Genomic DNA, 27826 nt, shown 5'->3' on the forward strand with positions numbered 1-27826 from the left:
AGCTGCTCCTTACTAGAAGCAGGAGACCAGTGAACGCCAACACCAAGTTCACCCTCCATTGCCACGCCCTTGAATGAGTGTCTTCTGTAAAGTACCTCGGGGTCACCCTACAGTCAAACCTGTCCTGGGAAGTCCATGTGGACAATGTTTGTGCAAGTGCCAACAGGATGCTGGGCTTCCTGAGAAGGAATTTGAAGGTGTGCTCCACCAAGACAAAGGAGCTAGCGTACAAGGCCATACTTAGGCCCATTATCGAGTAGGCTTGCACCGTTTGGGACCCGCACACCGACAAGCTGACCAACAAGCTGGAGAAAACCCAGCAAAGAGCAGCACGCTTCGTCCTGAACTGACACAGAAACACATCCAGTGTTGCCGATATGCTGGATCAACTCCAGTGGACCTCCCTTCAACAACGCCGCTGCACCAGCCAACTTGCCATGCTGTACAAGATACAGAGCAGCCTGGCATGCGTAAGGTCTGACAGCCTTAAACCCCTGACTGCAAGCAACAGAACATACCACACAAACCAGTACCAGCGGATCACATGCCGCACAGATTACAGAAGCTACTGGGGTGGGGGGCTGTCAAGAAGCTGGAGAAAAGACCCTGAAGAACCAAATTAATAGTACTGCGAAAGAGCAGAAGGGAGGACGGAAAGAATATGGATAAGAAAAAGAAGAAGCTGAGTGGAGAAGAGACTGCAGGAAGACCCCAACCACAGAAAACGAGAAATATACTGAAAAAAAATGCTCAACATGAGCGAAAGTAGAAAAGAAGTGAAGGATGAAAAGCTGAAGAAAGGAGCTATATGGGTAACAATTCACACCTACAACCACATCAACTATGGAACTAAAACAACACATTACGTGAGTTGAACTGATAATTCTTCATTACTATTTTCATCACGGAGGAAAAACAAAACAGCAACAACAACTAATCAGATCCAGTTTTGTGGTCAGTAAATCATGTTTCATCATCAGTGTAAACAACAACAACAAAAACCAAACAAACACACAAAACAACAACAAAATACCCACAAAAAACCCCGGCGATGTGTCCCTCCCTCTCACTTGCCGAAAACTTGGGTACGTGGTGGTTTAAAATCTGAATGGAGTAATAAATCTCTTAGGGACAAGTGTTAGCTCTGCGTTTTTCGTGACATACTTTTTGACGAAAACAAAAATGAACCATGTTTAACTGATTCCACTTGAAATAAGGGAGGTGATGGTGAGCGGGGTGGTGAGGGGTTCTGTTACACAGAATAAGGAGTATGGTGATGTTTTTCTTCCAACTTCGAACTTTTATGTTTTAACAAGAAATAAAACTATATGTTAAATCATTCAATGATTACAGTCGTGCCATGATAAGCAGTAACAACGTCATACTGTCTATAAATGATTTTTGTTGTTTTGGTTATAGTGTCAAAGATACAGCTTTTTTGAGCAGGAGAGAAAGCGAGAGTTTGACAGAGAGAGAGAGAGAGAGAGAGAGAGAGGGTGGTAGTGGTGGAGGGATACGGGTGAGAGAGAGAGAGAGAGAGAGAGAGAGAGAGAGAGAGAGAGAGAATAACAACAGCAAAGTTGTCACTACACGCTAAAACGTGTAGTTTTTTACTTGGACCTGTGTTAGTCCTGCTGAGTACACGTATGAAAACCCACTCCCTTCCCTCCTCTCCCTGCGGAGTGCTGTCAAAAGTGTTGGAAGATGGAAAGACGGGCACGCTATTTTTAGAAAAAAAAGGTCAACAGACGGTGGTCACATAATGCACGGCAGCTTGGTGCCTCAAAGGGTCACGTGACTTTTCAATCCAATCATTAGTTATGGGTTGTTTACCCGTAAACAATTTGTTTGTTTGCTCCGTGGAACAGTAATGGTGAACCCCAGATAGTAGGATGTGCAAATTGGAAGAAGGAAGCCATATCAGAAAGAAAGATGGAGGAAGGGGGTGAGTGAAACGGGACTGGTGAGCGAAACAAAGACGCGTTCTTCCCTCGAGGGCAGATTTTAGACAGAAGTGAAGCGTGTTCCAAGCCGCAGGGTGTTTTGCTGCGTTTGTGAAAGTGATAGATTCGTGTATAACGTATTGACTTTTGATCGTCCCAAAAAACAAAAAAAATCTGTCATCTTTGCAGCGAAACACAGGAATATACTCCATTCTTGGACAGATTAGTGCGTTTACATCAAGGTAAGATTTTTTGGCATTGATACTGTTGAATTATTAAATGTAGATTTGTGTGCTTTTTTCAGTTAATTACGTAACACAGGACCTTCGGCACTGGATCTGTAGATTTTTTTTCGCCATGTGACGTTGGTGATTCCCTAACCCCGCTTGCTTGCCCGATTCGACGTGGATGATTCGTCTTCTATGTTTAAACTGCATTTATTTCGGGGAATCCCATCAGTCATTCCTCTAATGTATCCAATTTATTGTTGACAACTGTATATGGTTTAACTAGTTTTGTTAAATTCTGATTGATTACAGACTGTTTACATTTGTTCACACGCCTACATTGTAGATCCTTGTTTTGATTATGTTTCCCCAAACCGGTCTGTTAACCTTTGGTGAGAAAGAGGCGCTGTCAAGCGTGAGGAGGGGGATTCCGATGAATAAAATGGACGGCAGTAATTCATGAAGAAAGTGAGAAACATGCACATGATGCATTTGAAGAATGTTTTATTGTGGAGCGTTAATATATAAAATGCATTGTGATGTTCATTAGGCATTGATTGTTCGTTCGCTGTCGTTTGGATCATTGCTGATCGCTTTCCTTGTCATTCAAGCCTCGGTTTGGTCTATGTCAGTGCGAAATGAGCCAATCAGCGATTCCAACTTGAGGAATCTCCTCTGATGGTTAATGGCTTCCTTTGTCGTTGTTGCATGGGGAAAGCGATTTGATATAGATTGTCAGTATACGCATTCATGGGTTTGTTCTTATTTGTTTGTTGTATGACCATGCATCGATATTATGTTATGGGTTGAATTGTATTGTAATCATATGCTGCATAAATAGGAATGGTCAGTTTTACCTCAGAATTATGTCTGTTCTGACGAAGTACCCGAAATGTCCGCCTGCAAGATCTTGTTTGCTGCAGCATGCAGCAAGCTTGGAATACTGATATTGTTTGGTCAGTGAAATAGATATTGATATATCGATAGATCATGTTGACATTAATTATCTGATGTTTGAAAGTGTGAGTAAGAAAAGCAGTAAGAATGAAACAGACTGGTCAGCAGCAGCAATTTATCACTTCTTTTCAGTGGTGGTACAAATTGATCAAAATGCAAAATATCAAAGCTCTTACTTATCAGTTCTGCTTTTTATAGAAAAAACCCCAAAACATACCCTTTCACTGACCAGAGAAATAGACACCCCAGAAGAGCAGAAAATGAGTCAAAGAGGGATATTGTTGAACTTAATATTTCATGCATCAATGATCAAGTGATCAATCCTTTGGGATAAATGTTTTCTTCAAATATGTTTCAACACTCAAACTGGAAAAGCCCAGAATATACAATCAAAACGCTGTACCCACAGGGAGTGAGGGACACATGTGCCTGCACACACACTCGAGCAACAGATGAATTTGCCTACTTTGTTAAATAGGCATAGATTTAAAGCACTAACATGAGGAGACTGATTTAAGTAGCATGATTTATGTGTCTTGATATTTATTCATATTATATGTAAAACATATACCGGTATGATTTTTTGGTGGCATGTCCAGTAATGGTGGTGTTATCTGGATTTATGCTTCTTGAAACAGTTGTTTTTGAAAACTAAATTAATTAAAGTATATTACCCATTTTGTCACCTGGTCTATTGGAAGAATGAAACAAAAGGAAAAAATGGGCAGCTGTAATAGATTTTATGATGTATGATGGTTTTGCAGATCTGTAAGTACAAAGTGATCAGTGAGCAAGTGGATCATCATGGATACAGACAAGAAAGCAGAGGAAAGCCAGTCAGGTGATACAACGCCAGCTGAAAGGTATCAAGTTCAGTCTTCAGTTTTGCTATAACATTGTTTGAATCAAAAAGTGTGTGTGTGTGTGAATACTTCTAAACTGATGTCACTGTGTATTGTGTAACCATATAGTCCTGTTCACATGTTTTCTGTGTTCATTGTGTGATAAAAAAACAACAACAACCTCTTTTGAACAGAGAATCAAAGAAGTGTGGATCTGTAGTTGTTTTTCTCAGAAAATGACAGATATTAAGAGATTAGTTCAGGAAGTCAAACTGAGAATACTGAATAGTAATATTATTAATACTTGTAAGAAAAAACCTATGATCACTTTGAAAATATAATGTTATACCAGGCAAGTTAAAAATAAAGTGTTAAAACAGGACAAATCCTCGTGTTTGTCAGCTTAGTTTCAACCTTGTTTCCATAAAAATGACTTGCTCCTTGTTTTTGTTTTATTCTTTTTGTTTTACTTGATGCTGTTCTTTCACATTCTACTTCTAGTAAGTCATTGTTATTCTCTGTTAATGTACTTATTTTGTAACCTGTCATTTTTCTATATGATTTCAAAGCATGTAAACATAGATAATTATGTTCAACTTCAAATGCTTTATTATGATATTGTGACCAATCTTTTTTGTGACCAATCTTTTTTGTGCATGTTTCCTTGACAAGAGAGTAGCAGTCTTAGACTCACAGAAAAGGATTGAGAAAATTATATAATAGACATTGGATGTGGAAGATTGAAAAGATAAAGAGCTTTCAGATGTTGTCGTCTTCATTTTTGTTGTTGAGGATTTATATACATTTATATATTGGTTTATTTTTTGTCTAATGATATATATCATGTGAATACAAAATAAAAAGACAATACAACAAAAACTTGATGCCTATGCAAAGCAGTTGGCTGGGCTATAAACACAGTGATAGTGACAATTATGGTTGGGCAGTTTTTCAGTGTACTTACCTACTTTTGTTTTTTCCATATCAAAGTGTTGATTTTTTAAAGTTTTTAACTTTCTGTTGTTTCAGCTGTGAGTCGCAAGAAGCAGCAGCAGCAGCAGCAGAAGAGTCGTCGCAGAAAAGGAAACGAGAAGATGATGGAGACTGTGAAGTTGACCAAAATATTAAAAAGTCAGTGAGAGTGTAATTGACACGGATGTAAGCTGTCATTACCTATAGTTTCATATCCTTCTTTTCCCCTCTAATGCATGCACACTTAACATCGTCGTGATTGCTTTGTTGTGAATGTAACTGAGGGATAATAAATTTTATATTAATACCCAGTCAGATGTTTTCCCAGTACTTTAGCTAATAGTTCTAATTTTCTTTGATACATAAGCATGATAGTGGATTAATTGGCTAGAATACTCTGAACAGCTATAATGATTAGATTAATGATCATAAAATAAGTCATAAAATGTGTCATTTCTGGCTGTTGCTAGCACAAATTTTTAGGTGTGAAATATAAGCATGTGTCCTCTGTCAAAAAAAAAAAAAAAAAAAAAGTATATATATATATATGGGTCGGTCTCCTGAAATGGGTACCATTTGTGTTACATGGGGGTCAGAAATTAAAATTGCTTATTTGCCTTCAAAACCTATCACACACTGTGGATCATGACTTTATCCTTCCCTCTATAAGTGAATTGGAACAAGAGATTGCTTTTTTATATATTTTTATATGGTGTTGTTTACGGCATGTGTCATGAGTCTTGGTTGTAATGTTGTCCCTCCGTGGGCGCTGATGGACTTCTTGAAAGAAGTGAATATTTTTGATCAGATTTGAAGGTTTTAAACTATGGAAGTTTTTTAAACGTTGAGTGGAAAGTTTGAAGTGGTGACTTGTTTTAATTGTTTGTTTTTTACCCTTGTAGTAGGTATTAACGTGGCAATAGCCTTGAGATGGCCTTAGTGGTCGGCGAGGCTCTAAGCACCATAATTTCATTTCATTTCGTTGACACTAAACTGTACTGCAGTGTTATTAATTTTACTGTTGTGTTCGGTCAATGAATATCAAAATTGATAACAAGTGCTAACCAGCACATTCGACATCAATTGGATCAGGTTTTAGTAAACGACTAGCAAGTATGTTCTCCATCTTAATATGCAGGTTGCATACGCTCTCACACATTCACACTTTTCTTTTTCACTCTTGAGGAAGCCACACTTTTTATCGTATTATTTCTGCCATTGGCGTGACAAAAAATAAAACCCTTCTAATTACATTAGATCTCAATGAACAGGCAATCAGTTTTATTATATCTTGGTTGTAACACAGATGTCACTTACCTTATCTTGGTTGTAACATGGACATCACATACAAATAACCATTTACATTTGGATAATTTAGGTGAAGTTTGTCTCTTTCTTCAAAGATCAGCTGAAAGAAACACATTATCAGAGAGGCATGACAAAAAAGTAAACATGTTACCTGCACTTGTGTTACATGAGCACGCAGTTAACTTTTTGTCTTGGTTGTAACACAGACATCAGTTACAATACAATTTACTGATTAAGCACTTATTCAGTCAACATTGTGTCTGTTTTCTTACATTGTTACAAAAAGAAACAGCTGAGAGCAGCAAGTTAAAAAAGAAAAGAAAAAAAAGTCAAGTGTCACCTGGCACTGATATGGGGGTTTGGCATTATCTTTCCACATCATCTTCATCGACACATGGAATATATTCTTTATCGGCTAAGTGTAATATTTTCCATGTGCTTTCAGCCACTTGATCTGCAGCTGTTGTGTTTGTTCATGTGTTCAACATGGTACAGCACCGAAAACAAAATGAAAAAAAATTTGTATGTAAAATCCCAAATTGGACAGAAATTTACCATTTTTCTTTTCTTAAAAAAAAAAAAAAAATAATAAGGGGGAAATGTGCGTCAAGACAAGTATGAAAACAACAAAACTCGATATGTCTTAACTCAATTAATACAGCAATAAGTCACAAAAAATCAAGTAAATTTCTCAGAACAGCTTGTGTTTGTTAGTTGATGCCAACTATGGTGATGTCAACTTTACGACTAAGATAGCAAATGTATTATTTCCGATTTTTGAAATAATCTACAACAGAAAATAATGTGCATGAAATTATTAAATTACTGGCTTTTTATACTAATATTATAGTGAAATAAAAATCAAGTGAGATTTTCTGCACAGCTCTCTTTCGTATTTCAACATCAATCACAGTGATGCCAGCTTTACAACCAAGACAGCAAGTGTATCGTTTTCGATTTTTAAGGTGATATGCTACTGACAAGAAAATAATTTGCTTGATGACTGGTCTTGAAAGCATGAAGCTGAGTATTTCTGTAACTTTGAACTCCGCTAACATTTCAGTAACTTAGAAATGAAGTAACAAAATGGCGGCAAGAAACTGTTGATTTCACTCACATTCTCACCTTTTTTCACCCAAATTGAAGATCTACAATGTTTTTGTTGTTCATAGTGTTTATTCAGTGCATGTTTTGTAAAATTAAAGTAATTGTGTGTTAAATAAAACAAAAGGTGTGAATAATGTACACTTGTACCCGTTTCTGGAGACTGACCCATATATATATATATACCAGGTGACTATGACATGAGACATTGGATAATTTTTAAATGATTTAGTTTTTACCAGAACATTTCTGCAGATAGACATTTGTTAAAAATGTTAACAATATTAAGGTTTCCATGGTCATAGACAATTTTTCCCATGGTACTTTATACCCCCACTGCTGGGTCTCACATTTCTATTTTTTGTGTGTTTTTTGACAATAGGCATGTCATATTGAGATTGTTACTGGTTATCACACATTGTTGCTGTTTATTGAGATTGTTACTGATTATCACACATTGTTGTTGTTTATACTACTGTTTATCCATTCAGCATCTGATGTGGACAGGTGTTGTATGAATGAGTCACTTTTAATGTTTTATAACAGTGTTGTTCAATGTTTCAGGGCCAAAGTGGAGGAGGAAGAGAAGGTAGCTGTAGCTGATGAAAAGGAGGAAGAAAGCTCCAAGAAAGAGGACAGCTCAGGTGAGAAAGAAGAGGAAGACAAAGATGTGAAACCAGCAGAAGAGAAACCTTCATCACCTGCAGCAGGGGAGGGAGAAGGAAAGGCTGAAGAAGGGGAAGAGAAGGACAAAGTCACTGACCAGGCTGAAGATGCCAAACAAGATGAAAAGATGGACGTGGACGACTCCACTGTGAAAACAGACACACTGAAAACAGACACACCAGAAAAAGAATTGGAGAAAGAACAGACAGCAGAACCTGAAGAGAAGAAAGAGAGCAATGAAAAAGAAGAAGGGGAGACTGGCGAGCCCCAAACTGAAAAGTCAGAAGCTAAAGAATCAGAATCAGAGGAGAAATCAGAAGTGGTACGTCGATACCCTACAAGGAACCGCAGAGTGGAAGAGAAAGGGGCCTCGCAGCCCATCAAAGCTGGTGGATCAACTCCAGACGATAAGAAACAAGGCAGTGTAGGGATGAACAAGAACGAAAACAGCCAGGACAGTGACAGCAGTAACAGGGCAGCATCTGTCAAGTCTGACAGTGGCAGTAGTGACAAGGAGAACATGAATGGTGACACAGCGGTGGATGTGAGCAACGCAGGCACCCCTGATGTCATCATGCTTTCTGACGAGGAGGAGTCGGAGCAGGCGAAGGAGAAGAAGGCCAAGAGAAAGAAGCTGGTGCGACGTCTCCAGGCACACTTGCGCAATGAGGAAGCCAAGCTGGTGTTGCTGAAGAAGCTGCGACAGAGCCAGCTGACACCCCAGGTGCAGGATCACACTCCAGTGAGCAACAGCAGCAGTAACCAGCTGACCAAACAGGCCATGCCACGACAGCAAGGGGGACCCCCACCTCTTGTGCGGGGCAACCAGCAGATCCGGGGCTCGAACCTCCACATGCAGCAGCAGAACCGAACCCCTTCTCAGTCACAGATGCGCAATGTTCAGGGGCCACCCCCGCTGGTGGTGACCCCGAGGATGGGAGGATCGAACACCACCAATGGGCATGGCAGTCAGAACCTGCGCAACAGCACGCCACACATGAACCAGCACAGCTCCACCAACCACCGCAGCGTGCAGCAGCAACAGCAGCAGTCAGGGCACAACAGCCAGCAGACAGCGCAGCACCAGCAGGCAGCCACCCCCCCTCAGCCCCAGGACACCCAGACTCCTGCCCAGAGGCAGGCGGCCGCCAAGCTGGCCCTCAGGAAGCAGCTGGAGAAGACCTTGCTGCAGATCCCCCCTCCCAAGCCCCCTGCCCCGGAAATGAACTTCATCCCCTCCCTGGCCTGTCCAGACTTTGTCCTGCTGTTGGGACTGGAGGAGGTGGTGAACCACATCATCGACCTGCAGCTCATTGCCCGAGGCCAGAAGTCTCCCGATGAAAAGTTCATCTGCAACCCCTTCACCTGCGTGCAGTGTGGCACTGACTACACACCTGTCTGGAAGAGGGAGAAGCCTGGTTCCAAGAATGTCATTTGCGAACATTGCGTGACGTGGAACCAGAAGCGTGCCCTGAAGCAGGAGCACACCAACCGCCTGAAGAGCGCTTTCGTCAAGGCCCTTCAGCAGGAACAGGAAATTGAGCGCATGCAGGCCCAGACCCCATCCAACCCCTCCACGCCCACCCCCTCTGTCACCCCTCCCAACACAGCCTCCTCCTCCTCCACGCCTTCCCAGGCCCTGGCAGCAGCAGCGGCAGCGAGCAACGTAGCAGCAGCGGCAGCAATGAGCATGAGTCCTGCCTCGTTCCGCCCCAGTGCCGAACAGGTGCGACAACATCACAACTTCTTGCAGGCCCAGGCCCAGCTACGAGGGCAACCTCTGTCGGGCTTGCAAGGCTTTGGAGCACGCTCTCCCTTCCCTTACAACCTGCCCTACGTCAAACAGGCAGACCTGCAGCGACAGTACCTTCTGGACATGATTCCTCGGGCAGCAGGGATGCCCTGGAAACAATGATCATGTTTCCGCCTGTTGTTACTGTTGACCATTGCATGGAATTTGACTGTCAGTGAGAGTGGGGCAAGACTGGTAAAACCGTTCCTGATGCATTCACTACATAGGCGAGGATGGATGTTTTGTTCATGTGGTGTGCGTGCATGTGAGCACGTTTTGTGGACAAACCATACTTGTGTGAATTTTTAAGTGAAAGGAAGGATGGTAGTTTCCCCCTTCAGTGTATCAGTCTGTGTATTTTATTTGTGTGACATCACCATTTCATTTGCATGGTTGTTGTATCAGTGCATGGTAAATATTGCTGTCCATAGTGGGTGGGCATCTGCCAGCATGGCTCAGGTCAGTTTTTGGCACAGGGATTGTTTAGGACTTTATGTAATTTGCAAGAAATCCCTGCATGGTCATTATACAGTTTTAACTTCAGTTCTGGAAATGATGGGTCCTCATCAATCAGGGAATATTTTCCCAGTTAAGCAGGGAAAATGCAGTATGAACAGGCATTCAGAATTGTTTTAACATAAAAAAGAGAAAAAATCTAGTATATGGATTTGCATTTTTGTTTTCAGAAGAAAGATAGTACATGTAGTATGGACTTGCATTTTTTTTCAGGGGCATTTGGGGGATGTAACTTTGCAAGAGGTGTTGTTTGTACCATTGCATATTTGCAGATAATATACATGGTTCATCACTGCTTTCTCTTTTTGCAAGAATTTGTGAATTATGTGTGAATAAAATTTGTTTCAGCTATTCCAGTCTTGACCAGTCCCATATGAAAGAAAAAGAATTGCATATCAAATACTTGACTTCAAACATGTAATGATTCTTGTCAGAAATAGTTTTTTCCCCAGCAGATGAATGCAGTTAATATGTAAAGATTTCATTTTCAGTAATTTTACTATTGAATGATTTTTCTTTCTTCCCACAAGTGAACAGATAATGACGGAAATTAATTACTTTTGTTTTTATATTTATTCTGTATTAATTTTTCGAAATATGATTTGTTTGTCATTGCGTACCTTTGACAAGCCACTAGATTCAGCAAGGAATTTCAGCTGCTCTTCAGCCTCAGCGAACTTATCTGTCAGCTTGATGAAGGAAACAAACTTCTCAAGTTAAAAAAAACAACAACCAAGAAACATGTTGCCAGATAGATGGCTTTTTTGTGTGTGTTTTTTTGTTGTTGTTTTTTTTGCTTCATTAGTGGGATGGTCTTTAAATGTTCTCTCCATTAGTTGTATGTTTTACAACTGAGATCTGTAATGAGATAGCATTTAAGAAAAGAATTTGTCACTTTTGGTCCAGAATGAATTTGTATACATGTGAAGTGACCCACGACAGCACAAGTCCACTTAATCAACCCAGTGTCACTGTGCATTGAAATGTAAGCAAAGTTTTTACCAGTTATTCTGGCTGAATTTTCTGTTGACACACACACAAAGCAGCATTATGACAAAACAGCACTGCTGGCTTCCTTGCATTCAATCATTCTGCATGTTTTTAACTATTTAAGTTTTAACCGATTGACAAGTCAAGAACCGATTTACCCACCATCAAAGATGCATTTTGTGCGCCCAATAAGCAGTTGTGTTTGTTTTGTCTTCTCCAACCCTCTGTTTTCTTTTTTGTCAGCAACAGAGGGTGGAATGTGAATGTTGCACTTTCACACAGTTGTGGTTAACTTTCTCCAGCACAAAGACATTGATACTTAGTGATAGGTGTTGCAGTTTGAACAGGAAACTTCTGTCTTTGCAGATGAAAGGCTTCCTCGGTTTTGCTTTGTGGCTTTTTGCCCTTGGATCATTTACTGTCATCTGCTGCATTGTGTTTATCCTGGTATACACTCACATAGATCTTTATCAAGACTAGCAACAGCAATGACCTATTTTTCATTTTCATGGATTTGAAGGAAACACTCATTACAGGTGATTATTTCCTCAATTTTCAATGACTTGAAAATCAAGTCCACTTGCTAGAGCATGTAAGAGAAGGATGTGTATCTTAAAACAGCATTTTTGGGGGGGCAATTTTAAGTTTCGGGGAAGTCCACAAGGTATTTGTTTTGACAAGATTCGAACATGTATAAATAAACCTGAAAATAGGGGCACCAGTTTGACGGAAATTCACTGAATTCTGTTAAAAGTGGTCTCAAGTTTCCTTTGACTAGTTTCAGTATGAGAGACTTGAAATTCAATGTAAATATCAGATCTTTCCAATGTGACAATCTTCCAAGAAAATGTTTTTAAAACAACTTGAGTGAGAACTGTTAATCTGAATGTTTGACAGATTTTCAATTATATTAAATGCACTGCAAGAGATAAGTGATCATCATTTTATTCAGTTATTGCCTTGTTTATAGTGAACTGAAATTGACAAGAGCTCAGGACAGCTCTGTTAAAAAACCAGAGGACATCACACATCAAAAGCAGGTATGTTTTGGTGTTAAGTCATACAGGTTAATTGGAAACAGATCAAAAGTGTACATAGTAATGCTAAATGGAGATAACACATTGGTGGTGTGACATGGGTTGGGGTGTCAACCATTTCATTGTTCAAGATGATGTGCCAGGTTCAATCAACTTTAAAGAGCGGGTTGATCAGGAGTGTGATCATTTCCACATTTGTGTGTTTGTTTTCATTGTTTTGTTTGGTTTTTTGTTGTTGTATATATATATTGTAACCGTCTGATGTTTTGTTATTTCATTGAAACAGATTTAACCAACTTATGTGCAAGAAAATGATAAAATTATTTCACTCCAGTAATTTGGATGCACATTGTTTTCTGGTAAAGCGCCCACAGACCTACATACAGAAACATAAAAATATGTAGTTAATTGTGTAGAGAGGTGGTTTGGATAGGTATAGAATTATCCGAAGTTGTTAATTGCTTAAAAGGTGATTCAACGACTCTAGACTCTTAGATTTGATGACATGCTTTGCTATATGCTATATTAGTATATAGATTATTTGCCTACATTCTCCTATTTTGAAACATTAGTTTCATAGAGTAGGCCTGGGTAACTGACAGGATGGATTCACAAGCCTTTTTTCCTACCATAAATTAAGGTAAAAAAAGGAATGCCGAAAAAAAAAAGGTCACATGTTCTGTGATTGGATGGAGTTTTCTTGATGGGAGACATATCTTTTGAACTATGTTCTTGGATGGTTTTCAATTTAATGCCACATAATTCATGAGAACACAGAATGGAACATTGAGGCCCAAATGTTATTTCGTGTTTTGAAATTGTTTGTTCAGATGTGTACCCCCCAACCCCTGCCAGCCCCCTCCAAAAACAAAAACAACAAAACCCCAAAAAACCCGTCAGTCCATTCAGATATGACCCATTTCAGTTTGAACTGCTCAGTCATGACTGTCAACAAAATAATGAAATAAAGTTATGACATCCACTTAAAAAATTTTTTTTTTACTTTACATTGTACAGTGATGTGTATTATAAGAAAGATAGGGGTCTGTGGAACAGTTGATTCATGCTTCTGACGTCTCGCTCTCAGGGTAAATCACTACTAAATGGCTGTATTTCAAGTGTCAACATTTTCATCTCTTCTGGATGTTGCAGCTGTGATGTTGACTTGTATATTTTTTCCACTCGTATCAAATTTGAAATCTTGCATTCATTCTGCATTTTCACTTTTGTTTATGACAACCAGTACCACCAGTTTTAGTCTTCATTTTGTATATTGTTTTGAGGGTCAGCTGATTGGGTGTGGAATCCTTCAAACAAATACAGTATGAAACTACTAAAGTGAGAACAACATTTTCAGCTCACAACCAATCATTTGGGGGACAGTGCAGTGGAATTTTACTGACAGTGGAATTTTTTTGTCTTCCAGCAAACACACCCACAGCTGTTCATGTTGGATATGCTCCAATGCTTTTAGATGGGTTAGCCAAAGCATGATTACACTGTCTTCTTCATAGCACAACTGGGTTTCACCCATATTTGCACTACCTGTTGTCTTAAGGCTTAAAATCAAAGCACATTCTATCTCATTTATGCAGCTTACATTCTCATACCATTGCCTGCTTGAGTTGTGCTTGCTTTTTCTGTTGGCCAGATTGATGCCCAATTGACTAGGCATCTTGGCATTCAGGTCCACACAATGACGTGTACACACTCAATACATCAAAATCACAAGTATCTCTGAAAGCGAACCAGACAACGAACAGTTGGAAATATTTCTCAGTTCAGTGTGTGAAAAAAACTTCATGAAGTGGTCTTAATGTATCAACTTTCAGAGTATCCATGGACTTGTTTTGATAACGTATGTAAATTTGTAAAGTTAAACAAAAGCGATATGTAATGACTTTGTTTTTGAAAGCGAGTCAATTATGTGGGGAGGGTGGGGGTTGATAAGACGGATACTAGATAGAGGGAAAGGGTATGTGAAAGTCATAATTGGTGAGGTAATACGTTGTATAATTGTCAAGATTTTTGTCTATCATGTTGCTGGAATGTTTGTTTTTCATCCAAAACCATTGTGTCAAAGACTTGACCAGTCTGTGGGTATTTTGGTGGGGGGCTTCCTGTACAGTTGTCATTGACCTGTCATTTGATATTACCAAATCATGTTGTGGCTTCTAGTTTACGTCGAAGAAAGAACCTGTAGAGAGCACTTCAAGACACTGATGTTTCTGTTTAAAGGTTGCTGTCATGAAATAAAAAATATCTTTAATAATAAACTCGTTTTGTTTTTGTTATTGCAAGAATCATTTGATGTTTTGTGTCGGAATGTGCAGATCTAAAATATACTTGACTGGTTGATGGTGAGCAAGTTTCTGTGTATGCAGTGGTTTTGAATGTGACATAGTATTTACACTTGAAGCTGTGTTCATCCATGCTTAAACTCATCTACCAATTAAAAAAACTGCCAACACACATACCACAAAACATTGCATAATTTGATAACACCGCTTCAAGCTGTGAATAAATCGTTTTCCAATGAATTTTAACCTAGACCCAAATTTAAGCAGTTTTTTGCTAGTTTCTTCTTCATTCGTGGGCTGCAACTCCCTCATTCACTCGTATGTACTTGAGTGGGCTTGAACATGTATGACTGTTTATACCCCGCCATGTAGGCAGCCATACTCCGTTTTTGGGGGTGTGCATGCTGGGTGTGTTCTTGTTTCCAGAACACACTGAACAGTGACATGGATTACAGGATCTTTAACGTGTGTATTTGATTTTATGCTTGCGTAAGCACACGAAGGGGGTTCAGGCACAAGCAGGTCTGCACGTGTTGACCTGGGAGATCGGACAAATCTCCACCTCTTACCCACCAGGTGCCGTTACCGAGATTCGAACCCAGGATCCTCAGATTGAAAGTCCAACGCTTTAACCACTCAGCCATTGTACCCATCTTTTTACTAGTTTGATAGTATTACTGAACAATGATTCTTAAAGCACATAACAAATACTATTGCATACCATTCCCATAAATTACTCCTTTCACAACCAACCCTACCATATTGCAGTCATTCCCAGAACCAGCACTTTTTTCAACTGATTCTGCTTCACACCTTCCACTGCCCCAACACCTCACTAAAGACAAAAATAACGGACATATTAGGTTTCACAACAAATGAACTTAATTTAGCATTTCGAGCGCAGTCCCCTCAGTTGTTCCTATTTTATAAGACTGGCAAACAGCCAGGTACTCATATTCAATCCCTGGGCAATGGCTGTTACAGGTTTATGACAGTCCCCATACACATGCTGTATACTTCTGTTCTCTGCGAATTAACACATGCGCATATCAGCATGCATAAAATTTCAAACTGTAAATAAAACTCGAATGCATGATTAAATGAAACAGTAAAATGTTAACAGTATCCAATACTTTACCATTCTCTTCCATCTTGTGATCTGTGTGTTACTGAGATAAGTCACATTAAAATTTTCAAAGAAGAAAGAGTAGAGAAAAGACAAACAAAAAAGACCCAGTCATAATTTCTTATTTGATCCATTGTTTTGCTGTACAAAAGGACAGATTACAAATCATATGAACAAGTAAAAGATACACAAGCCTACGGTCCACAACAGGCTCAGAAATCACAACTGTATTGCCACAGTGACCTTGAATCAACAAGGAACCACCACACGTTTTAACCAATGCATCCACTGACAAAGTCTATAAAAAAAAAAAGAAAGAAAAAAAAAGTATGTACAATATAATAAAATTACAGAGGGGAATAATGAACTGGCCCATTTGAGAATCGGCTGAAAAACATTTCACAGGCAAGTAGAAAGCTGGCACTTCTTAAGCCCACGAAAACTGAAAAATGAGAAAACAGTGCCTGGATTTCCAGCTCCTACTTCAGAACTATTCATAACGGGAGTATGACAGTAACATTTCTATTCATTTCACTGATATTCTTTTGTTTATATATCTTTTTATTTACAGCAATATTGTTGGCTTTAAACTGTACATGCCTGGTCAAGGACAGTACAATACCTGTATCTATTTCAATGTAAATCTTTTTATCACTACTCATCACTGTAATTAGATTTGCATTTTCTGTTAAAATCACATGGATTATGGTGGTATGCAGAGAAGTACTGGCACTCGTGTAACACATTTTATGGATCATGTGGATTCCTTCCACAGTTTTCTCCAGGACTGCCAACATAAAACTCTAGCATTTGCAACAGCACAACCATCCCGAGTGACACAAACTAGAACTGACAATATATTCTGCAGGTATCTCTTACATGGTTTTTCATCTCCAACTCTCAGCTGAGAAGGTTGCTACATGAAAGAAAGCCTCAAGGTCCAGTCAAATATTGAACAAACAAAATCAAATCACCATCTGTCTATAAGAAAGCTGTCGGGCATTAGAAGAACCTTTTCCAAAATGTTTTGAAAATCCTTTTTTTCATTTTTCACAGTTAGATAAGGTATGACTCAAAAGTCACAAAGGAATACTTGACAATTATTTTAACCATGACTTGAAAGTCACAAAGGAATACTTCAAAATCATTCAAACCTATTTCATGAGGACATCATGCACGATGTCCATATTTGTGAAAGAGACAGGTATCAGATAATATAAACTTTCAAAACCCTGTGAAAACGGAGTCCAACATTCTTCTGCCATTGTTTTTCCTTCCACATTATTAATTCCCACCGGGAAAAACAAAGATGCACATGCATTCAGAGTGTACCATTATTTCTTTAATTAAAAAACCCCACAAAACACCATACTGTGGATGCAAATCATGTTCCTCCTTTCTGTGCTTATTTTGCTAGGTTGCTACTTCATTGTTTTTGTTATTTTCATGCTTTATTTTCTTCCAGTTGTTCAGAACGTAATACCAAATCTTCCAATACATCTCTGAATTACTAACACTGATTCCTTGAATACCTCAGATCTAGAAAATGCTACATTTTCTTTGCAATTTCAGTTAAACTTTGAGTACAATTCAAGTGCCCAAGACTTCAAATGGGTCTGTACCAAGCCCTTGCAAATGGGGAGAAAGTAAATAGAAATGGTGCACATACAGCCTTGACTTCAACCTCATTGCATACAAAAAGCTCCAACAAAACAGAAAATAAAACAGTTTAAAACTAACAACTAGTACTTGTGCCATATCAACGGAAATCTTGAAATTATTTGGCCGATTGGAATGGTTGCTGTGGGTATCCATGGAAAAGTTCCCATGAAATTCTGATCACGTATTCTCACTTCGTTTGAGAACTAACATCAACATGCTGATGTTTGTCTCGCATAGTTGATGCATGCCAACCGTTTCCATAACCTACCCAACACATATACATAAAGGATATTAAGCATATGTAATTTGATCTTCTGCATATGTTACACCCAACAGGGGTTCAGACACATGAGGGTCCACATATGCTGACCTGGGAGACTTGAAAAATCTCCACCAACACTTGCCAGGTGCAACTAGGATCAATCGCACAACCCTCAGATTAAAGGTATATCATCGCTCTATCCACTATTGATGGTATATAGTTGCAAGCTTTGTTGCATGAAATGGGAAAATCCTCATCAGTGGACTATTGCTGAAATAGCAAGTTTTTATAGGGGTGGAGGGGAGGCAATTCATTTTTTTTCAATCGTTTCTTTGCCCTCATAAACCACATGCTTTTTTTCCACAGATTTATTTGTGGGGAATATTTGGATGCAACCATAAGAAAAACTCATATGCACTGTATATCACTGCATGCAAAGTGGTAATGAATTGAACTACATCAACACCAACTTGTGCTTCAGAAGTCATGGGTGTAACAGAGATACCTGACTCAGGAGACAAGACATCTCTCCTGAGAAAAGAAAAATTATGTGATAATCCGCAATGATGCCTGCTTAACAAAAAAACAGGGAGATGGGGAGCAGTTGAGACTGGGAAAGGGTAGCAAAGGGGTGGGTGGATGAGATGGTGGGTGTGGGGGTGGGATGGCGGGATGGGGGAGGAGAAACCAACTTGCTACAATGTATCCAAATTAATTCTGGACACTGATAAATCTTCACTTAAAATCAGTTCACACACTGAGCTTTCACAAAACAAGGAAAATACTCAAAGATGAGAAGGAAAAAAAACCAAACCCACCAGCTTATCACAACTGAATAAACAGCAATAGTACACCATAATCTGAGCTTTCTGATTAGAAAGAAATGATACAATAAAAACAAAATACAGCAAATGCATATCTTCAAAATTTATACATGCCAAGATGTACACAGGCAAAAAGACAAGCGATGGTTATAGTACAAGGATTAGCTGCATGAAGTCCCTGACAACTGACCAAATGTTTGCATTGCCACTGGAGGATGGGGAAATGTATGAAGAAGATCTGCTGCACCAAATGACAAGCACTGCACAATGTGTGAGCGAAGAAACATCAACATCCTTGTGACACTGATAGGCAAATATCACATTCTTTTCTTTATGATACTAACAGACTATGTATGAATGACTACGCTGGATAGTAATGTTATCTGTATTTCCATGTGTGTCAAGTCTTTCCATAAAACCATGATATACAATTGTAAGTCTTTCCATGTGATAAATATGATGTCAAGATTACAGTAACAAGGGCAAATTTACAACAACAAAAAATAAAGAAAAGACAAAGGAATGGTATAAAGAAAAAAATGAAAAAGAAATGTTCTGAATTTGATAGTTGGCACTACAATCAATTCTGAAGCCAATTATGGCATCACTGACCTCTTCACTGTCAAAAACCGATTAAAGCAGGATCAAGAACAGGAAAAAGAAACAGACTAAGAATTAGGATCTTACACAAATGTGAACTTCAGAAAGGTATTCTGCTGTAACTGACTGTCTCAAAGGAAAGTTCAGTACAGTTGTGAAACAACATCTATAATGCCCATAGTATCATTCAGGTCGAACCTTGAATGATGTATGACTAACTGGAAAGGAACTCAATTCTTCTATCAGTGTCATGAACCAGGAAGAGATCTTTCCACCACATCTGTCAACCTGAAAAGGCCACAGTGAAATCCTAGAACTGTCCATCTGAAAACCCAAACACCAGCAGCAAAGCAGCCCATGGGTAACGTTCCATTGTGCAACAAAGGGTGATCAAAGATTGGTTGATAAAAACATGAACAGTATTTATTTTTGTTGCTTATAACCCTACCCACCACAAAGGGCATCAATAGTATGTTTAAAAAAAGAGGCTATTTTTCAATACAATAATCTGTGCTGCACAAAGCAAAATACTGATATATTCAGACTGTGATTCTGATCCTAAAAATATACTCTCAAAGCTGTATGGTAAGCGCTTCAGAAATTCCTGTGTATTCCTATTATATACAAGATATCTTCTTCTTATCATTATCACAAACTGACATTTCAGAAAGAAATCATCAATCACTGAGAAATACAGCTAGGATGTCACTGATCAATGAAAAATGTGACAACAATTTTTTCCACCCATTGCAAAACTATAGCTACAGAGGAAAATTAACCAAACAAGGAAAAACTGTCCATGCTGCAATCCTTGTGGGACAGAAGCTTGTGTCAACATCATGTCCCTTGGGTCCAAGGCTGGTAAACTGTAGTCACAGGTTTGTTCCACAGGGTCTTCTGCTCTGATGTTGTCGTCGTCATAGCCTTCTGTTTTCCTCCCTTCACTCTGTGAAGTCATCGGGGCACCTCAAAGAAGAACAGCACTGTTCACCAGATTCCTCCACCTGTCTCAGTTGTTTGTCGGAGTTCGAGTCTTTACAAACGCTTTCCCATCCAATCTGCAATGCTGTCAGTCCACTGTTTTTTCTGTCTTCCCCTCTGTCGCAGTTATAGTAATTCCACTAAACACCTTTGCACATAAAGTGTTTATCTGATGTTCTTACAGTTCCACCCACTTTTCTGATTCAAAATTGTACAAGTTGCAATGTTATTCAATTATTTTTTAAATTTTATTTATCACTCCCTTGAGTTAAAAAAAAAAAATGTTAGGATTTATCATTCCCTTGAGTTTAAAAAAAATGTTAGGTAAAAAAACAACAATGCATTCACACGAGTAGAAACTGTCAAGAACTTTGGAATCTGCCTCACATTCAGCAACACAACGTTACTTCACAAACAACAAAAAACAGTGTGACAAAACACTGCATCTTCACCAACAACACAAGGAAAAGAAATGATGGTCTCCTAAAAAAAATTCCAATACTTATCCACATTCACTTAAACAACAATAATTTATATTCACAGTCCTCCCACCCTCCTGAACCCCCCTCCCCCCAGTTTCCCCTCCCAAAACAATGACCAACCAATAACAGACAACAAACATACACAAAATTTTCTTCACTTTCACAAAGAATACATCCCCTCAGTCCGTTCCACAGAGAGAAAAAAAAGGCCACTACTCATGTGTCAGCGGTAATGACCAAATCCATGTATTCCGGTACTGATTTCATGTTTTCATTAGAAAAAAAGAAGAAAAAAAAAAAAAGAAAAAAAAAAAAAAAAGAGGAAAAAATGGGGCTTCAAATGTAGAATGCATAGCCATGACTCCCATCTTTATGGATTCATATTCAACTAGTTGTAAAAACATGGTGTCTGTACATGTTGATTATTTTTTTCTAATTCTATGACAACTTTCACATCACTCTCAAACACAAGTGAACTTTAAAAATATTTCTTAAAAAACATGACTCTTCCTCACACAATGCAGGCTGAATGAATACAGTGATCAACGCTACTCTAGGTGCTGTTCTCTAAATCATAATACAAAAGAATGTTCAAACAATGTACACCAGACTGGCCAATTCTGCAAAGCAAATGTTTTTGAAAAATTGCTAAGGAATATCACCACCTCAAAAGCAACATCTTGAACATGAGTTTAGAGAGATTTACCATCCCAATCCTTACCAATTCCTAATCAAAAGAGAAGATATCTGGAGGACAGTCTGTACTTGGAGTATGTAACTTATCAACAAAAATCTAGGCGGGACCTGCATAATTTCTATCACTATAAGCCATGCAACATAAACATGAGATCCATTCATATGAATCGTTATAATGAGCAATGCTATCTTGAGAGACTTTCATGACCGACGATGTAATGAGCAATGCTGTGACTGAAAGAGAGACTGTATTCATGAGCGATGCTATGAACATAAAACAGCTCCAACAGGCAAGTGATCACTGTTTATCTACATCACATACCTTTAATTTTTCTTTCGTAAAATGTTCAAGAACTGTAAGTGAACTGTTGACAGTGGTCATTCCACAAGTCCAACCATAAAGACCAAGACTGTACCATATAGACCAAGACTGCAGATCTCAGCAACACTCCTTTCCATGGTCAGTGGGAAATGGAAAATCTGTGGTCTAATTCACTCCTCACTGTTGTCAATCGGCGGATCTACGGGGCCAAGCCTGGCTCTCGGCTAACCTTTTTGCTGTTTTTGCCATTTCCTCAATCAAACAAGCAAAAATCTATATCACAGATATAAACTGAAAACAAAAAATCATTGCTAATCAAGTTGGGAAAATGTCACAAAAAGCGTCAAGGTCATATTTTGTTCATGAAAGATTGAAGACTGAAGAAAAAGTTATATATTTTTAAGGATAGGTAAGCAGTGCAAGGCAAGGAGAGAGAGAGAACACGTCCATAGAAAAATATTATCAAATAAGTCTACTACGGCCACACTTGTAATCCATGCCGGCAAGTCGTACTTTTTTTTCTCCATACCATGCACACACGCATCCATACCCACCCAACCAAACCAAACACACACACACTAATGTACCACTCTCAGCCACAGCCACACACGATATCCTAGAATGAAACTGTGCACATCACAAAGAGGATGAAGGAAGAGGAGGGCAGAGTTTAGTCCACGCCTTCGAAGCCTTGTGCATTCTCCACTGCCGTGACCAGCTTGCTGCGTAGACTGGAGTAGCTCTCATAGGGAGGGAGGTCCAGGCGGTTGAAACTGTCAACAGGGAGGGAAGGAATATAGTTAGTTTGGCTTGGAGCCCAGCTGACCACACAGAGCCATGTCAGCGATGATATTGTTTTTCAAAAAATGAAAAATAAAAACCAAAAGCAGAATGTCAAATAACACATACCCTATTAAACTTTAGAAAATACAATTTCTGAAAAAAGGGAAAGGAAAACTGGGCACAGCTGCAGTTGCTGTAGAGCAACTAAACCCAAAACACACTTCTGACTTGATCCTTTCTGACATATGCCTCAGCAGTGGATTAGAAAACAACAACCCTGAAGCAAATAAGCAAAGAATGACATAATTGTACACAATACAACAAAAAATGCCCCCCCCCAAAAAAAAAAACAACAACAACAAAAAACATATAAAAAAAACAAACTTGCTTTTTCTGGGCACCAACAAACTGTATCACAATAAAAATGCCTATCAAGTCCAGGGTAATCCCATTAAATCAAGGAATGACAAGTCATCAGCCAAACAAAACAGACAAATTATGTTTGCAGACTGCCAAATACCAAAGACATAAACCTGAAGAAAGGAACAGACTTGCCAAATACCAAAGACATAAACCTGAAGAAAGGAACAGACTTGCCAAATACCAAAGACATAAACGTGAAGAAAGGAACAGACTTGCCAAACAAGGAAAGAGCATGCTGTCTGGACAGGCAAGTATGAGAAAAACAAAGGACAGGCCAACAAAAAGGAAACAAAATCTCTCCAATGCATATACACTATCACCGCCACCATCAACACCCTTCACCCCCTCCCCACCCCAAGAAAAAAGTGAAACAAACAAATGGTAACAGTTAAAACACAGAAACCATTCAATAACAAACAACAAACTTAAGAAACAAACTACTCTGCCCTTACTGATCATCAAGGAAGCTGGAAGAATGAAGAAGTCAAATACAAAGAAACGAAGGATGTGAAAAAAACAAACAAAAAGAAGCAAAAAAGAAGGGAGCGTACCAAGTATGTGCCCTGGGTAGCTGTGAGGGGTTGCCCCACTTCTCAATGGTGAACAGCTGAGGTCCGTTGCTGCCGTACAGCTCTGCAAACCCATTCATGGGCACGCGAGACGTCCCCGTCACAAACTGCAGCAGTCGGGACCGCATCTCATTGTTGAATGAGTACACCGCCTGCAACCAGACATGTGGAAAAATTAGTGGACAGGGCTGCATTTGTTAAACTCAATTTACTGGAATTTCTAAAATCTTCATCAACAAAGAAACAATTGGAGACACACACGAGCATTGACCATCCCAGTGTGAGGCTGTAACATTCATACGATTCACACACACACACACATTTTTAAAGAACTTTTCAGATACAACATGAATACATTGTGTTGATAAAGAGACTGAAGGATTATCCTGATCATTCCCTATCATTTGATTTTGTTTCTTCTCCAAATATCAAACAGATTAAAAGCATTTGGTTGAAAATTTCACTTCTGTCCTGAAAAACTAATACTTTTCTTTCTTCCCTTCCCTTTCTCAATATGTGTTTGAGCATGTATGAGTATATGAGTGTGACTGAGTATGTGTGGGTGTGTGAAAAATCACACACACTACAACCCCACCATCAGCTTAATACTTCATCTTCCAAAATGACAAGTGATCAGAAAAGAAGCTCATACTGAGAAAAAAAAAAAAAAAAAAAAATTGTAGAGAGAATGAGAAAGATACAAGACTGAGACAAATGAGAAACAAAAGACTGAGACAGGCCAACACCGACAGAACTGAACGCGACAGTATTGCCCTTACCTTCCAAAAGTAGATGATGACAGGGTGGTTAGGGTTGTACTCTCCCTTGTAGGCTGTGTGCTGTTTCCAGTCATTGACGTCGATGTCTTGTAGACCGCACATCAGCAACTGAACACACACACCATTACAGCTGTCAGTTGACCTGCTTGTAAGTCACTGATCATAGTGCTCTGTAACCATTTTTACCATTACTGATGTTGATTGTTACTGCTCTAGGCCCTTGGAGGTAGAGTACAATATTAATACCCATTATTAGAATTGGAATTAATATGCTGAGCCCAAAACACCATTATAAGACTGTTCAAAGCAAAGAGAAAGAGAAAAACACAAAATCAATATCTATTAAAAACAACAACAACAACGCAGAACAGTGCAATACATTACAGTAATTAGTGTTTAATTCATGCAGAATAACACAAAGTACAACACTAATGTCCACAGCATTGAAGTACAATGCAGTCCTGCACAGCACACACTTCAGTGATACCCTACTGCACACCACAGCACTGCTGCACAGCACAGCACTGCTCAATGACCATCAAGGGTGGGGTGTAAAGAATGCATGCATATATATTTATTCTGATTTTCTCATCAAATATATATTTATTATCATTATGGTTTCAATCAAGGGGTGAAAAGAATGTCTGTACATACACTTACTACAATTCAATCAAGGGGTGTACAGAATGCATGTACATACACTTATTGTAGTTCCCTTATTAAATATAAATTTATCATCATTATCGTTTCAAAGGCAATAAACAAAAAATGCAAAATGATTGAATCAACTTGTCGATGCATCTAGCTATGGTATCTATGTCTTCAGATACATCAACGATGACAGAGACACACACAAAAACCAAAAAAAAAACCCCCACAATTCCAAAGGTTAAAAGAAACATACTGTCTCACCTCCACCTCATTTTCATCAAAGATCTGTAGCAGGTTCTGAGGAATGAGAGCGTTCAGACCTTTCATGAAGGCCTTCATCTGGGGTTCCACTCGTGACACAAAGCGCCACTTGATCACCTGCCTATACACACACACACACACACACACACAAAGAGTTCATTTCAGTTATCATTCAATTTCAAGAAGGGGTCAAAGCATACAGACTTATCCATAAGCTACACCACATCTGCAATAAAAAAAAAAAAACAAAAAGCAGATGTCTGATCTACACATAGACACACAAAGTGCAGGTCAGGCCCTAAGCACCTACCATAGAAAACATCATTTATGACCTGTATCAGCTAACACTGCACAGGAAATATTACCAATATCCTTAAAAAAAAATAAAAAATAAAATAAAAAGGAGGGGGAAAGCGAGAAAAAGCTTTAGTTCTTGATTACACACTGCTACTGAGTATGTCTGGTGACATGACATGACAGAATTGTTATCAATAACAAGATATTGCTCAGAAATTAAAATGTGTAATTCAGAAAGGGCAGAGAGACAAAGTGGATGGAGGTACACAAGACACAAGGGAAGAGAGAGAAACACCAATGTTGAAAACAAGTCAATTTACACCAATCATTCCCCCTTACCAAAAGACAGCAGCACAAAGGAACTGTCCAAGAACTCTTCAGAAGGCTTTCAAGTCAATACACAGCAAAAAAAATGCAAAAAAAAAAAAAAGTACTCACTCAATGTACTGCAGCTTGTTCTCATCATTGACAGGAATGTTTCTGCCATTAGGAATCAGGTCCCTCTCTGTGATCTGTGGGTGAAAGGAAACCCATTTCAGACTTTCAAGTCAGTGACAACAAACAATGTTGGTTATGATAGCCCTGGCTACTGCTACAGGTCAATGCATTACAAGCAATATGGGCAGTGTAAGACAAATGCTCAGAGAATGGAAAAAGTGATAGAATCTGTGAGAATTTCTTTGCTCCTTCTGTATCAAGTGTGTTCATCGTTAGGTTAAAGGTTAAAGATCCTACTGCCTTTTTCTGCCATCTGGGAAATGAATTCATATCAAGTCCTACTGCCTTTTTCTGCCATCTGGGAAATGAATTCATATCAAGTCCTACTGCCTTTTTCTGCCATCTGGGAAATGAATTCATATCAAGTCCTACTGCCTTTTTCTGCCAAATGAATTCATATCAAGTGTCTAGGGCCCAGCATAGGAAGGCAGGGCCGAATCCTTCCTTTCCACTGTTTTAACCTTCCCAAAACAATGTCAGGTTCCTTTTCACACCAGCATAGTGAGGAAAATTAGAATAAAGAGTCTTTCCCAATGACACAATACCACAACAGAAGAGGACTTCAAATCCAGGTCACTGGAGAAAAAGTCCAAAATGTTACTTGAGCACAAAAAAAACTTTCCTTCTATTTTGTACATCCAATTCCTTCTTTGTTGGTTGGTTCTGACTATCGCTGTCACATGTCTTGACTATGCATCTTTGTTGTGCGTCTGTTATCAACAATCCATCAATCTGACTCTTGACTATCATCTTTGTTGTACCTCTGCTATCAACAATTCCTAAATCTGCTCAACAGAGGCAGTAGTTTCGGGTTCTTGCTAAATGGATCACATTTTCGTCAGAACAAGAAAAGCAAATAATCACTCAACAAATGGAATAACATATGACAATGTTGCTTATTGTCCAGTCAGCTGCAGAGGGCCAAACCAGGTACAAATGAAAAGACAGGCAAACAGCATAAACAAGACAGACAGACAGACAGAAGGCGACATGGACAGACAGGAAAACAGCATAAACAAGACAGACAGACAGACAGAAGGCGACATGGACAGACAGGCAAACAGCATAAACAAGACAGACAGACAGACAGACAGACAGAAGGCGACATGGACAGACAGGAAAACAGCATAAACAAGACAGACAGACAGACAGAAGGCGACATGGACAGACAGGCAAACAGCATAAACAAGACAGACAGACAGACAGAAGGCGACATGGACAGACAGGAAAACAGCATAAACAAGACAGACAGACAGACAGACAGACAGACAAGTGACATGGAAAGACAGGAAAACAGCATAAACAAGAAATACAGACAGACAGAAGGCGACATGGACAAGCAGGAAAACAGCATAAACAAGACAGACAGACAGAAGGCAACACGGACAGACAGGAAAACAATGTGAACAAGACAGACAGACAGACAGACAGAAGTCCACCTGGAAAGGCAGAAAAATAACGTGAACAAGACAGACAGACAGACAGACAGAAGGCCACCTGAAAGACAGGAAAACAATGTGAACAAGACAGACAGACAGACAGAAGGCCACCTGAAAGACAGGAAAACAATGTGAACAAGACACACAAGGCCACCTGAAAGACAGGAAAACAATGTGAACAAGACAGACAGACAGAAGGCCACCTGGAAAGACAGAAAAATAACGTGAACAAGACAGACAGACAGACAGAAGGCCACCTGGAAAGACAGGAAAACAATGTGAACAAGACAGACAGACAGAAGGCCACCTGGAAAGACATGAAAACAACATGAACAAGACAGACAGACAGAAGGCCACCTGGAAAGACAGGAAAATAATGTGAACAAGACAGACAGACAGACAAAAGGCCACCTGGAAAGACAGAAAAATAACGCGAACAAGACAGACAGACAGACAGAAGTCCACCTGGAAAGACAGAAAAATAACGTGAACAAGACAGACAGACAGACAGACAGAA

At 39.2% G+C, this 27826-nt stretch overlaps 2 protein-coding genes across 6 annotated transcripts in view; one reads left to right on the forward strand and one right to left on the reverse strand.

Annotated features, from left to right (window-relative positions):
* The first annotated feature begins 1850 nt into the window (after positions 1–1850).
* Positions 1851–13228, forward strand: LOC143297462 (uncharacterized). 2 transcript variants are annotated; one of them, XM_076609856.1, is made up of 4 exons: positions 1851–2185; positions 3892–3990; positions 4999–5100; positions 7918–13228. In XM_076609856.1, the coding sequence occupies exons 2-4, from the start codon at positions 3932–3934 to the stop codon at positions 9932–9934; spliced, it is 2178 nt and encodes a 725-aa protein (XP_076465971.1). In that variant the 5' UTR covers positions 1851–2185; positions 3892–3931; the 3' UTR covers positions 9935–13228. The 2 variants fall into 2 exon arrangements, with proteins under 2 accessions (XP_076465971.1, XP_076465972.1); XM_076609857.1 differs by lacking the exon at positions 1851–2185 and adding an exon at positions 2849–2904.
* Positions 13229–15894: 2666 nt separating this feature from the next.
* Positions 15895–27826, reverse strand: part of LOC143297460 (E3 ubiquitin-protein ligase NEDD4-like) — a 70585-nt gene continuing 58653 nt past the window's right edge. For all 4 annotated transcript variants that reach the window (XM_076609854.1, XM_076609852.1, XM_076609853.1 and 1 more), the window contains 5 exons: positions 25811–25884; positions 25076–25196; positions 24164–24271; positions 23367–23536; positions 15895–22382 (listed from right to left, as the gene is read on the reverse strand). In XM_076609854.1, the coding sequence (XP_076465969.1) occupies positions 22280–22382; positions 23367–23536; positions 24164–24271; positions 25076–25196; positions 25811–25884 (576 nt within the window). In that variant the 3' untranslated portion in view covers positions 15895–22279. The remainder of the gene's footprint in view (positions 22383–23366; positions 23537–24163; positions 24272–25075; positions 25197–25810; positions 25885–27826) is intronic.

Source organism: Babylonia areolata, chromosome 22 (genome assembly GCF_041734735.1).
Source record: "Babylonia areolata isolate BAREFJ2019XMU chromosome 22, ASM4173473v1, whole genome shotgun sequence".
NCBI lineage: Eukaryota > Metazoa > Mollusca > Gastropoda > Neogastropoda > Buccinidae > Babylonia > Babylonia areolata.

Excerpts from the sequence above, each read along its gene's own strand:
- LOC143297462 (XM_076609856.1), top strand. The coding sequence starts at position 3,932 with ATGGATACAGACAAGAAAGCAGAGGAAAGCCAGTCAGGTGATACAACG. Across the intron at positions 3,991-4,998 it reads GATACAACGCCAGCTGAAAG|CTGTGAGTCGCAAGAAGCAG; the intron begins GTATCAAGTTCA and ends CTGTTGTTTCAG. Across the intron at positions 5,101-7,917 it reads GTTGACCAAAATATTAAAAA|GGCCAAAGTGGAGGAGGAAG; the intron begins GTCAGTGAGAGT and ends TCAATGTTTCAG.